General features: G+C 36.3%; 1 protein-coding gene across 1 annotated transcript; it reads left to right on the top strand.

The window, feature by feature from the left end:
* The first annotated feature begins 11,248 nt into the window (after positions 1-11,248).
* On the top strand, positions 11,249-12,751 carry LOC137581497 (uncharacterized). The gene is made up of 2 exons (XM_068295762.1): positions 11,249-11,829; positions 11,894-12,751. The coding sequence occupies exons 1-2, from the start codon at positions 11,382-11,384 to the stop codon at positions 12,613-12,615; spliced, it is 1,170 nt and encodes a 389-aa protein (XP_068151863.1). The 5' UTR covers positions 11,249-11,381; the 3' UTR covers positions 12,616-12,751.
* The last annotated feature ends 603 nt before the right edge of the window (positions 12,752-13,354 follow it).

Genomic DNA, 13,354 nt, shown 5'->3' with positions numbered 1-13,354 from the left:
TATTTGTTCAATAGTGCATACATATACAGTGAAACCTCGATATAACGAACTTCGTTATAACGAAAAACCCAATATAACGAATTTTTTGTTAAGTCCCTTGAAAAAACCTCGTTTTTACGAAGTTTTTCATACAAAAAAACACTATAGGTATAACGAATTTCTGAGCCTAAAAGCCTCTATGTAGCGAAGAAATTTTGATAACTGCATGGCGCATAAAAATCCTACTTCGCTTAAATCCATTAAATTACAATTTCTGCCGCCAAACGCAACATCGAAACTACAACCTCTAGATCTGGGAATAATTAAAAATTTTAAGCATTTCTATCGCAAAGAGGTGGTCAAAATTTTTATCAATGACATGGAAGAGGGGCGCAAGAGCAATATTAACGTTTTGCAAGGTATCAGAATGGCCCATAAAGCATGGGAAAGCGTAAAACAATCAACGATTGTCAACTGTTTTGCGACATGTGGCTTTGTCGACAGTCCAAATATTACGGCTACAAACGATTGTATTCAAGACAGTGAAGAATGGCTTGTCATTAAAAACCATTTTAATTTGGATGAACATTTTGACGATTTTGTTACCTTCGATGACAACGTTAGTGCTTCGGGGCCTTTAACTGATGATGACATTGTTGGTAGTTTTGCGAAGACAGTCGATGTTGTCGAGGAGGAAGAAGAGCTAGAAACGGTTATCACCGCAAAAGAAGCTAAGCAAATGGTTGAAAAACTACAAACTTTTCTTGAGGCACAAGAAGCTACACCCCAGACTACTTTTGATGGCTTAGCATCTGTTGCACAAACTATAGATGGCTGTATTCAAAACTTGCGCAAACAAACTAAAATAACCAATTACTTTAATAAAGTCTAATAAAAAAAAAATGTTTATTTTTTGTATATTTACCCCCTTTCAGTGCAATTTAGCATTATTTTGGTGGAAACAATGTTTATAACGAATTTTTTTTCAGATTTCTTTAAATTTCGTTATACTAAGGTTTTACATTTCAGTACCTATAGCGAATCAATAGATATAACGAATAATTTTGCGATCCCCCTCAGATTCGTTATATCGAGGTTTCACTGTACATATACATATGTTTTTACATCACATTTACACTTGTGCATATGGGCAATTCCGAAATCACTAACACGACTTTCGGAAGCAGAATAAAACTCTGTGAAACAAATCAAAGAAAATCAAATTTTTTACAATTAATCATTAATAATTTTTTAAAGTACTTTTAGAGTATTATCAATTGTAATAAAAATTTTGGGCCTCCTGTTTTTATCTGTTGAGAAAAAAGCTATACATGAGATTAGACATCATTGCTAACATTCGCCAACCTCTGGGAATTGTCTGAGAATTTTAAACTTTGAATATTTTTTGCATATATGTATTAGAAATGTTAAGCTTTATTTGTAGGCTTATGATTTTTCCATATTGGCCTCGACCTTTTTTTAAAAATTATTTTTCTGAGTCACTCACACGACAGTACAGTTTTCATTGCATTTTCATAGAAAATTTTAGTTAATTTATTAGTATTTCAGCTATTAATACAAACCAAAATAAGAAAGGGATTATTTATGAGTTGTTACCGACTTATAAATACTCTATTCATTTAATGTTGTGAATGTGAAAGAAAAATTTATTTTCAAATTGTGCCCAAGAAATATACATATGTATATTAATTTATGTAGGATTTTTGGGAATAGGAAGTTCACGAAGTTACGGTAAACTCGTAACTCAAGAAAACGAGCCGAGCATATAATCTGATGCAAGAGAAAGATAGAAAAACCAAAGCAGGGATCAATTTTTTCATGTGTGTTTCCCCCACAAAGCGACATAGATCTGCTTGCGTCGAAATGCTGAGGAAAACTAAATCCACCTTCATGCTCTTAAGATTTTTGTGTGAGGACTTCGGCAGCCGTTCGATTACACGCATACGAGGTGCCGAACGTGTTCGCCACTCGGGGGATATGAGTACCGGGCTCTGCCCTAAGGCAGGGGTATGCTTGCAATAAGTGCGAGTGAAAGGAATAGTATTCTGAGTGTCTATTGAGGGTGAGCGAGACGGTGATGTGAGTGAGCAAACGTGCACTGAAGTCAAGTATATACTTCGGTAAGCTTCGGCTTCCGACGAGACCACCTTATGGTGGTCTCACGCATTAGGCGATGAGCGACTAAGCGACTAAGCGACTAAGCGACTGAGCGACTAAGCGACTGAGCGACTGCGCGACGCGCTCTCGAGCGACGTATAATATTAAAGCTTATGAGAAAGCGTTGGAGTGGCCCCGAAGCTGCTGAGCGACGAGCGAATTTTGTAAGCGTCAGAGCGACGTCGCTCAGCGCTAGAATTGATTCTAATTTTTAGTGCATCGCTGAGCAACGAATTGCAAACAATGCTAAAAATCTGCTCAGAATCTTTTAGTTCAGGATTTAAGAAACGAATGAATGTTTATCCTTTCTTATGAATATCCTTTGAGGAATTAGGAGTTCGCGCAAAGTTTTGGCAGAAAGTTGTATCGGAGGGTGTTTTGCTTAAAAGAGCAAATATACATTTTTTGAATGGCAACTATTTGTAATTAAAATGCTAGAGTATTGGCATTGGCAAATATTTACTTAAGCTACTTGGGTCCAAAACGCTGTTCGTACTATTCTCAACAAACGAAAATATTGTTGAGTTTACAATATTTCTTGATTTTATAGAACAAATATAGTTGAGAATACAATATTCGGCTGCCAGAGCAGCTGAATATTCCTCGAATTTAGAATTTGAATAAAATATTTGGCTAATATTTGGCGTTTGCCAACACTGATATCCAGCTTTAGCCGATTTTTCCCACTTTTCAACACTGAAATCTCGAGTAAGTCAATATTTACCGACAACCCCTACAATATCGATTGTTTTTTATCGATTGTTAATCGAAGCTTTGCCCATACCTAACAGTACACGTGGTGCCGAATTGTGTGACGCTTCAACAGTTGCTTTTTGGCTCTCGAGATGAGAGCAACAGCAACTTAAACTATTTTTGGTATTACTTTTCCCTTCCTTTGTTTTTCTTTAATTTAACTTTTTTTAAACGCATTACCCGGTACGGTTTAAGAGTAAACAATAACTTCGACTTTTAAATAAAATTACGGTTGCAAACGATGACAGTTATGGCCAATAATCAACTATATTTATAGTTTTATATTTTTTTTAGTCACAACTTGTATTTATCCTATTGCATCCGGTTCCCGCTTACTCTGAAGTCTCTCACCGTGAATTCAGACCTGAATTTTCACTTGTTTCTACTTGTTGTTGATCCGGTACGGATGGCAGTTAATCGAAGCTAATGGACATATCTTCACCTTTTCGGCTTGAACAGGTAGCAACATGGCTCTGTACAATTCGAGCATTCGTAAATGTAAGTATCCATCCATTTTGGTTACCCTCTCGACAGCAACATTACGCTGCACCTCTTACGTGTGGAGAAGATAGGAACAGTAATCTGGAGTGGCAAGTAATTGTGGATATCGTCGTGTATTATATAGTCAATCAGATCGTTGGGAGCCGTTTGCAGCTACTTTGGGGATCTTCAACGGACACTTTGTCATGCATCCCAAGGTCGCAAAGAATTCCTTGCTGAATTTCGTTGGGCACTATTCCGTGATTAGCATCAAGTTAGTTGTGGCTCTGTTGCTTACGTACATATCTGTGAAATTGAGCAGGAGCTTGGTTACATCTTTCCCTGGCGCAGAACAGGGAACAGAATCTAGTATGGATTTTAGACTTAACAAAGAGCTTCAACTGCAAACGTCTTGACTATTGAAACGCTGGATCAAACGAGAAATATATCAGAGTTGAACCTTCTAAAATGAAAGAGGTAAACAAGCACAAATGCCATTCTAAAAGATTCCAATTGGACACATTATAGGCAAGAAATCGGTTTGACTTGTTGACATCAGCGAGCGTTGTATTAACGCTACTTAAAAGTGTGGCCTATTTTTTATCATTTTCCTTATCCTTGTTACTGGGTGCCGCCTCAGAAGCCTCGCGGAAAGCACGAAAACGAGCGCGTTCATATCTTCACCTTTTCGGCTTGAACAGGTAGCAACATGGCCCTGTACAATTCGAGAATTCGCAAATGTTAGTAACAGAGTTAGGCTTACGTGCTGCATAAAAGGAACAGCCTAAGAATTTTATCCCATCAGCTTATAGTTCTGCTCCAGAAAGTGCAGATTCATCATCGAATTTGAAGTCTACTTTAAGTTCAAAGCCGCAACGTTTTATGGAATTATGACCGCATTCCATAGAGTATAAAAATATAAATAAAGGAATAATAATAAGACCAATCGTTCTTCAGCAGAAATTGTTGATCTAGATTTATTTATTTTGTTATCAATTTTACTTAACAGCAAATCAAATGAATCGATTGACATGCGTAAATTTTGCTAAAATCGATCTGGGTGGTCTCGATGTGGTTTCCACTATAAGGCATGTCCACTAACACACGTTGATATAGATCTTTTTTTTATAAGTGGTTTCCACTATAAGGCATGTCCACTAACACACGTTGGTATAGATCTTTTTTTTATAAGTGGTTTCCACTATAAGATATGTCCACATCTAAAATTTTAAGGTAAATTTATACCTCACATAGCTTACAAATAAAATTTGTATCAGCTAAGGTATATAGGCTTTCCAAGCACTTAGTGCAAAGAAACCTATTACATTTATTGCAACTAAAATAATTAGGCTGAGATGTCTGGCCTGAGCAATGCAGGCATGTACATATTTAATACTGCATCACTGCAGTTAATTAATTTATTGATAATCTGGTTTCTGAAAACAGTTGCAGATGTTAAATTTTCAAGTGCCATACCCATGATGTAGCATTTGGAATATTGCAGTATAAATATGCCACAATTGAATGAATCTTTTTGGATACTATGAACCAACGGAACATGTTTAAATGACTTAAGAAAATTAGAATAATATCGAATGAATAATTCGGACTTGGATGTTTTTCCAAAGGGATCCAAAAAGGTGAATTCTAATTTGTGTTTATTTAGGAATAAAACATAAAAATGATTCTCATAACAATGAGGAATTATTATTATTTCGAATGATGTTTTTAATGCATTTTCAATAGTAGTCTGATTTGAAAATGCAGCTTTTCCCAATTGACATGGAATATTGATGATGCTGCTATTGTTATGATCAAAAATGATCGCAGTCATGGCAGCATCAACAATGAAGTTGGATAACCAAGCATTACCAAACAACGTGACAAAATCTTCTCTATATTATATAAGAATCCCCGAGTATTGGCACCGTGCACATGCTCAAAGAGACTTTTGCATTGCAAAATGTAATACGTTACATCTTTTGCAATGCAACTGTTCAGATTAGAATGACTAAGCAGCATTTGCTTATAGCCTACCTCGATTCCAAAGAGTTTTTGTTTTTCCCCCTCACTTGGTCCGGTGAATTGACCTTTAAACAGACCACATTTAATTTTTTTGGGACCTTTTTTACTCCAGCTTTCCTTGTAAGTTGAAAGCTTCCTATTTCACATTTCGTCCAAAACTGGCTTAGAAACTGCCGTCCGTTTTTTGGGCTTACCCTTAATGGGCGACCCATGTACAATGGAAGGATACATGATTTCTGGGCGAGCAAGTTCAACTTGCTTAGCCACAGAATTGGAAAGTGTATCCATTTGTCTGACAAGTCTGGACATCTTTAGACCTCGCTTTTCTTTGACAATACTATGCTTTAAAGTATTAAAGAACGATTCAACTGGACCATTGCTAGGCCTTTTATTAGAACTATCAATACAAATTCCTATTAAATTGGTCCAGAAGGGGGCAAACACCACATATTTCCCTAAAACAACATCTGCCATTTTAGGACTATAAAAAATATTTGCTTCACTAGATTCCGGTAATTCCGAAATTAAATCTTGGATTTCACTAGCAAAGTTAGTAAAAAGTTTCTTAAAACTACTCTTGCTAGCTATAGTCTTAAGACTATCCCAACCGTTATTGGTAGAGCTTTTCTTTTCTTATCTCCTAAACTGACACAAGCAGGGCCATCATTTTTGAAATATGAAATGGCATTGTGTACCACATCATTTTCAAATATTGGAACCATTCTTCAAAGTCTCAAATGTGGGTTATGTTGTAACCAACCCCCAGAGCATTTCTCATGAAAGCTCGAAAACTTATATTTTCTAGACCAATTGTTCGGTCTATATCATTACACATTATCTTAGCGTAATGACTTGTACAGAATTGTACAACTACTCCTGGAAATGAATGGCTTTTTTCATACAATTACTAAGCACATTTCATTGTATTCTATAATACTACAGCAACCGAATTCTTTTAAAATAGCTACAATAATTGCAAAGCTTACATCAGTAATGAAGCGTTTGCATAAAGGTAACTTAAGTTTATTTTTTTACATGACATATTCAGTTCGCCTAAAAAGCGACCAATGTCATGGGCTGTGTGATTCGAGAGAATCGCATATGCCACAGGATATGTCACTTGCATATCTGGTAAATGTGCAGCAATAGTATAAATAAGTATTCTTTTCTTAGCTATGGGAATCGGCTTTACAACGCCTCCAGTTGCATCGATATGCAATGTATTTATTTTTAAATTGTCTTGGAATAGACGGATGTGGTCAATGTTCCACAGAAACAATTCTAATTTTGTTGACAATAATTGTATGTAATGGCCAAAGCCATTTCGTACACATCCTTAAATGCATCTTTGTCAAAGTCGTTTCGAGCTCTTTCCTCTGCTCGCATGTTCCTATAAAAGGATAAGTGCTTATTAAGCAATTGGTCATTCCCAACTAATTTTCTTTCTATATTAGCATTTAGAGCCAAATGATTTTTGAACTCAAAAGCTGTCCTTGTGGTTAATTCTTTTTTTTTTCAAGAAAACGATTAATTCCTCTGCGCTGGAAAGTTTTTTTAAAGTTTATTGAATGGCATATGTCGATGCTACTAGAGTAGACTTCAACATTGCCATCAAAATTTCCAACAAACTTTCGTTTGTTGCGTGATGGATCCTTGCAATAAGCATATGCAACGAAGCTATCCAAATTAATTCGAACCGAATTAAAATTAACACTACAAGCATTGTTTGTTAAACAATAATACTCTCGAACAATGTGTCCAATACTTTTTTTTTAGAAAATAGTGAGCAGCAGACTTCAAAAAGTCCTTTAAACTGCTGTACTTTTATATCACAAATGTGATAAGAATATCCAGTTTTAGGTAAAGCTTTCGATTTTTCGACCATTTTGACATTGGCATTTAAGCTGGTATTTCCTAGCCTGCAATCTTTGCGCAAACACTTCAATCGGCTTGCGACGAAATTTTCGTCTAGAGGTTTGGACGACAACTCTAATTGTGATACATCTTTCTCAACATCATCAGCAGATGCATCTACTTCTTCAACTTTTAAAGAACTATCCGCGCTTAGCGGAAATTGAATCTCATTAGCAGATAATTCTGCTGCATTAAAGAGTTCGGAATCTTTGTCAATAAAATTCTTCTAAAGTTTTATTAACAAGTTTTTTTTTTTTTTTTATTATATGTGTATTTCAGCAAGGAATCGATTTACAGATGATCTTAACAAAGCTTTTAACTTAACATAATGTAATACGCCAAACAGTTACTACTAACATTGAAAATTTTAATCTTATTTATATATGTACATAAATCTATATTTTCGTGGTATGTTTATTTAGTTATACAAATCAGCAACTTAGCGTAACATTGTAAGATATTGCCTTCTCTTCAGCCTGTGGATGGTCCTTTGGCTCGCAAGGGGTCTCGCCAGCCGGTTTGCATGTGTCTGCAGCCTATCATATGGATTTATTTGGTCTTCTACCGTTTCCACGTCAAGATCATGGTGTAGTGATGCGGCTCGGATAAACCATGGGCACCCTGTCATCTGCCGCAGAGCTTTGTTTTGAAAAGTTTGTATCTTTTTTCTATTGGAATCTGCCGCCATCCCCCAGATTTCGACTCCATATCTCCAAGTAGGGGCTATTATGGCATTATATAGTGCCCGTTTGCATCTTAGTGGCAATTTGCTTTTGCCATTTGTCAGCCAGTTTAGTTTCGACCATTTGATTCTGCACGTTTTTAGAGAGGCTTCGATGTGATCTTTAAAAGTAAGGCGTTTGTCTAGGACTACTCCCAGGTATTTTGCCTTTTCTTCTGTTTTTAGCACCTTGCCGTTAAGTCATACACGGGGAGGATGCTTTCTTCTCAATGTGAAGCATATATTTAAGCATTTGGCCTCGTTTAGCAATTAACAAGTAAACGCCATTTTCGCGTTGAACCATTAACTTTCACGAAGTTATGTTGGGACCTATTATTGAATATAAGTGCAATTCGCAAATAATTCTCATCAGTTAATCCTAAAGAGGGATTAAAAATTTTATTAGAAATTAATTCATCTATAATATTTCTAATGCTTATAGAGTTATTCCTAAAAGAGAAATATAAAAAACAATTAATTAGAAAAAGAACAATTAAAATGAAAATGGGAAAAGAATGTGTGAACAGTTTTCGAGAAAAAATCTTTTAGAAAACAAAAATTATATAAAACTATGTACTTGGTTAAACATAACTTCATCTTGCCAAAAATTCATTTCCGAATTTTGATTTTCGTTGCCCTGCTGGCTGCTGCTGCTGCTTGGGAGCAATCTGCTCCGCAAATTGCCAACCAAGCTGCTCGTTACGTTCCCCATATCTAAGATAAAAACAAAATCGTTTGGAAAACGAAAATTATATAAAACTATGTATGTACTTACTTCTTCTTTGAATAACAAAAGTTAACGGGAAAACTTTTGGTGATGGGAAACTTTGTAGTTGGAAAATCGATAATTTTCGAAAGCGCCCACATCGCTAAAAACTGAAATTAACACAATGGGGAGGAAAAAGGGAACAAAACAAAAATTTCTTTTGTTGTTCTTATTAGGAATTAGATCCTTTGAAAACTGATTGGGATACTGATGAACCAAAATAGTCTTCTATCAAAAGACTAGAGTCGTTTGTGTGGCAATGTGGTATTGCAACCGGAACTGCAATGGTGTTCATATGTATGTATGTATATTTATTAATACATTTTTTTATTGTTATTATTTATTTGTTTTCATATACATATGTAGATAAAAGAAGTAGAGGTTCGAATACCACCGGAGACGTTATTTTTTGTAATAAATACTTCATTCTTTGCTTCTAATTTTTTTCAAATAATAGAGAAAACTATTGTTTTGTAATAGTGCGATTGAATTTGTTTTGTTAATTATTTAAATAAACTACGAGAAAACATTATTAGTATGATACAATGGTACAAGTCTTATTTGTTTGCAGCAAATTTGTTTCCAGTTGCACAAATATACATACATATGTACATATATGTACATATGTACATATAAAAACATAATTAAAAATTTCCCTTAATTGAGAAAGACAAATTTAACAATTACATATTTCATTTAGTTTATTCATATTCTTTAGGAAAGCCTGCAAAATATCTATAATTATTATTAAGAAAAAATCAAAATTTTTTGGACCGTCCTGTACCACAATGCAAAAATCATTTCTCGCCAAAGTCGGCAAATATTTTTGGCAAATTTTGTATGGTGATATAATAGGGGGAAGAAGAAGAGAGCTGAGCAGCGAATTTCAAATTGAGCCGCGAGCACCAAAATCGAGCGGCGAATTGCCATTGCTGGAGCGAAATTTATATCTTCGAGATGCCCTTATATTTATGCATTTTTCTCGAAAACTGTTCACACATTCCCAATGAAACTCTATGCACATATTCCTGAAAGTCCATTGATCATTCTGGCATTTAATGTCCATTGAGGTGTGTTCTTGGAAATTTTGTGCAACTCGTCAAAGTTGGTGCATATTTTAGACATATTTTGTATGTCGAAATAAAAGGGGGAAGAAGCAGAGAGCTGAGCAGCGAATCTCGAATTGCGTCGCGCGGATCAAAATCGAGCGGCGAATTGCAATTGCTAGAGCAAAATTTATATCTTCGAGATACCCTTATATTTATGCATTTTTCTCGAAAACCGTTCACACATTCTCAATGAAACTCTATGCACATATTCCTAAAAGTCCATTGATCATTCTGGCATTTAATGTCCATTGAGCTGTGTTCTTGGAAATTTTGTGCAACTCGCCAAAGTTGGTGCATATTTTGTATGGCGAAATAAAAGGGGGAAGAAGCAGAGAGCTGAGCAGCGAATCTCGAATTGCGTCGCGCGGATCAAAATCGAGCGGCGAATTGCAATTGCTAGAGCAAAATTTATATCTTCGAGATACCCTTATATTTATGCATTTTTCTCGAAAACCGTTCACACATTCTCAATGAAACTCTATGCACATATTCCTAAAAGTCCATTGATAATTCTGGCACTTAATGTCCATTGAGCTGTGTTCTTGGAAATTTTGTGCAACTCGTCAAAGTTGGCGCATATTTTTGGCATATATTGTATGGGGAAAAACATGGGTGGTCAACAAAAATGCAATTTTCTCGAAAACTGTTCACACGTTTTTTATTGGGGATATAAATGAATAATTGGGGAAAATTCTGGCATTTAATTGTCATTGAGCTGTGCCTTTGGAGCTGTGCTAAACGAATACGTAAAACCCCATTTTCATGGACAAATTGTATATATATAGAATGTTCGAAATCCCCAAAAAGTGAATAAAAACAGTAGATTGATGTATTTTTTATAATATTAAACTTTATTTCATTTAAAATAGTTAATAATTACCTAGAAAATTGAAAATTAAAAATTCAAAAAACTTAACAGTGGGTTAACAGAGGGTTGTGGATAACTCGGCATTAACAGTGTGGCTAACTTTACGCACATCGAACCCTGAGGACTACTCTTACCCTTAGGACTATTACTCGGTGCCTTAGGACTATTAGTCGCTGCCTTAGGAGTATTACTCGCTGTTGTTTGTTGAAATGTATAGCATACTTCTGGGCAGGCAGATTTAGGCTTTAAGCGAATTTTTGAACTCCCCTGAATTCTTTAGAAGTCCCAGGCATGAATTCAGCTAGGTTATGGAAAATATCCTTTAGATTTGTTTCAGTCTTTTAAAATACATCAATCTCTTACAACCTTTTTGGCGTTCACATGGTTCGAATTGTGTTAAACATCAATGTTTCATTATTCATCATCATGGGCCATGACTTTTGCTTCCAAACAGATAAAGTCTGTTTACGAGCTTCGTTCGTATCGATGTCTAGTTTTGCTTCAACTTAACTAACATCAACATCGTAATCCTAATAATAACAAGTTTTTATATATACATATATAATAAATCACACGCAGACACTTGAAATGAATTTTGGCGGTCGAATCAAACAGCAGGCTCAAAGACAGGTGCATGGCAAACCAAAACGTAGTACACAGCCACAACACACACGTCACAATGGCCGGATCACTGTCCAAATGCAGCAAAATCAACGTGAAAACTCTGTGGAAGACGATGTCAAAAAGTCGCGCAGAGCTGTGGAGCCTAAATTGATATATCTATCGGAAACGAATCATATGGCCGGTCCGGCGCGCAATGTACGTCCACGTGGCCCACGTGGTGGTGCCGGTGAACCGTTAGCAACTGTTGGTGGTGGCGCCCAAAACAGAGAAAGGAGTCGCAAAGTCTCAGGTGCTGATGCTGCAGCTGGATATGCCAATAAAGGAAAGCAGGCGGCAAAGAAGTCCTGGCAAACCGCATATCCTCCACAGAATGCCACGGAGAAGCTATCTCGAGTAACTGATGGACATAATGGTGAGGGACAGAAGGAGAAACAGCATAGTTTTAATCAGTCTAATGTATTTGCGTGTAATTTTAGTACTTAGAACAGAATCACCAAGACGTAATGGCCTCACTCCACGAGATCCTTTTGAGGATCTTGATCTGACACCAACTAATTCGAATGTAGCTCGACGTATGCATGATATTATCCTGGAAGCCGAAAGGGAAGAAAGGCGTTTTAGTTCAAAAAGCGGTAATACTTATGGTCGTGGTCGTTTAAACAGCAAACCCCTGAGCTCTTATGTGCATGGCCAATTCAAAGAGCAAGAACCAGCTCCAACTCCTCAGCCACTGTACAACTGCAATCTGTGTGGTGTCAAATTCAACATTAAAAGTCTACTGGCTGCCCATCGTCGCACTCATGATGACGATTTTAAAATACGCTTTTCGAAAAAACGTTCAAAAGATAGCAACACGACCCTGACCTGTGGCAATCAATGCAGATTTTGTGATCGCAAATTCGAACTAGAACGGACTTTGCACATACACCAAATGTGTCACTGCAAGAAGATTTCGCCCCAACATAGACGCAAGTTGCAATTCACTGAATTGGCCCACGAGAAGAAGGCCCCGTTGCCCAGTTTTGAACGCAATGCCGCAACACCAACTGGAGATGCTGGTGCCGCTGGTGATCCTGGTGCAATCGATGACGACGCTGTTGGCTATTCACGTCCAAATGTTATGAAGCGTCAATTAACACATTTCACCCGTAATCCCATCCCACGCTCGATACTTTCCGGCACGGAACGTACGCGATAGACACACACACGCATACACATACACATTCTGCATTTTACCTTTGTTTTTGCTTCAATGTAAATCGGAAAGTAACCATAATGGAATGTGTGAGGTATTTCATTTTCGTTTTACACCATAATAGACCAAATTTCAAGTACTTGAACTAAATTTTGTTAATGCTTTAGCTCATAGTCCACAAGGAGCCTGGCCCTGGGCATAGTTCAAAGCATTCTTTGCCTGGATGATCGATGGTTTTACTCGCTTAATGTGTTTAATACATCTGTGGCACAGTTTAATATTTTTCAGTTTTCTTAATTCTCTAAATAATGGTTAGTGATTTTGATTTTGATTTGAGAGTTACTTTAGGTATCCTTTTCTGTCTCATACTTCGAACAATTGTTGCTTCCTGGGTATTAGCTTCTCATAGGTGTTAATCTTAAGACTTTAAGAAACCTTCAAACACTGACTCCAAAAAAATACAAAATCGCATGTATGAGAATTTGAAAATTGAAAAATAATTCAAATGATGTCAATGAATGTCATGGTAATTTATTCCAAAAGTGTGTATCGGAATGAAATACATACATCGGATTGCGCCTGGTAATGGGCAATAAAATCATAAACTTTATCCCTGTAGTATGCAAGTAGTATTTTTATTAATTTAAAATAAATTTTTCAAATATTCTCAAGGATACTTAAATGCAGAACAAGTTCGTCTAAAAGGAATATCACTCTGCATTCAAAGATCAAAAAGAAGATC

Source organism: Drosophila tropicalis, unplaced genomic scaffold (genome assembly GCF_018151085.1).
Source record: "Drosophila tropicalis isolate 14030-0801.00 unplaced genomic scaffold, ASM1815108v1 contig_130, whole genome shotgun sequence".
NCBI classification, from domain to species: domain Eukaryota; kingdom Metazoa; phylum Arthropoda; class Insecta; order Diptera; family Drosophilidae; genus Drosophila; species Drosophila tropicalis.
The sequence above is the reverse complement of the archived record's forward strand: the minus strand, read 5'-3'. Positions and strand labels throughout refer to the sequence as shown.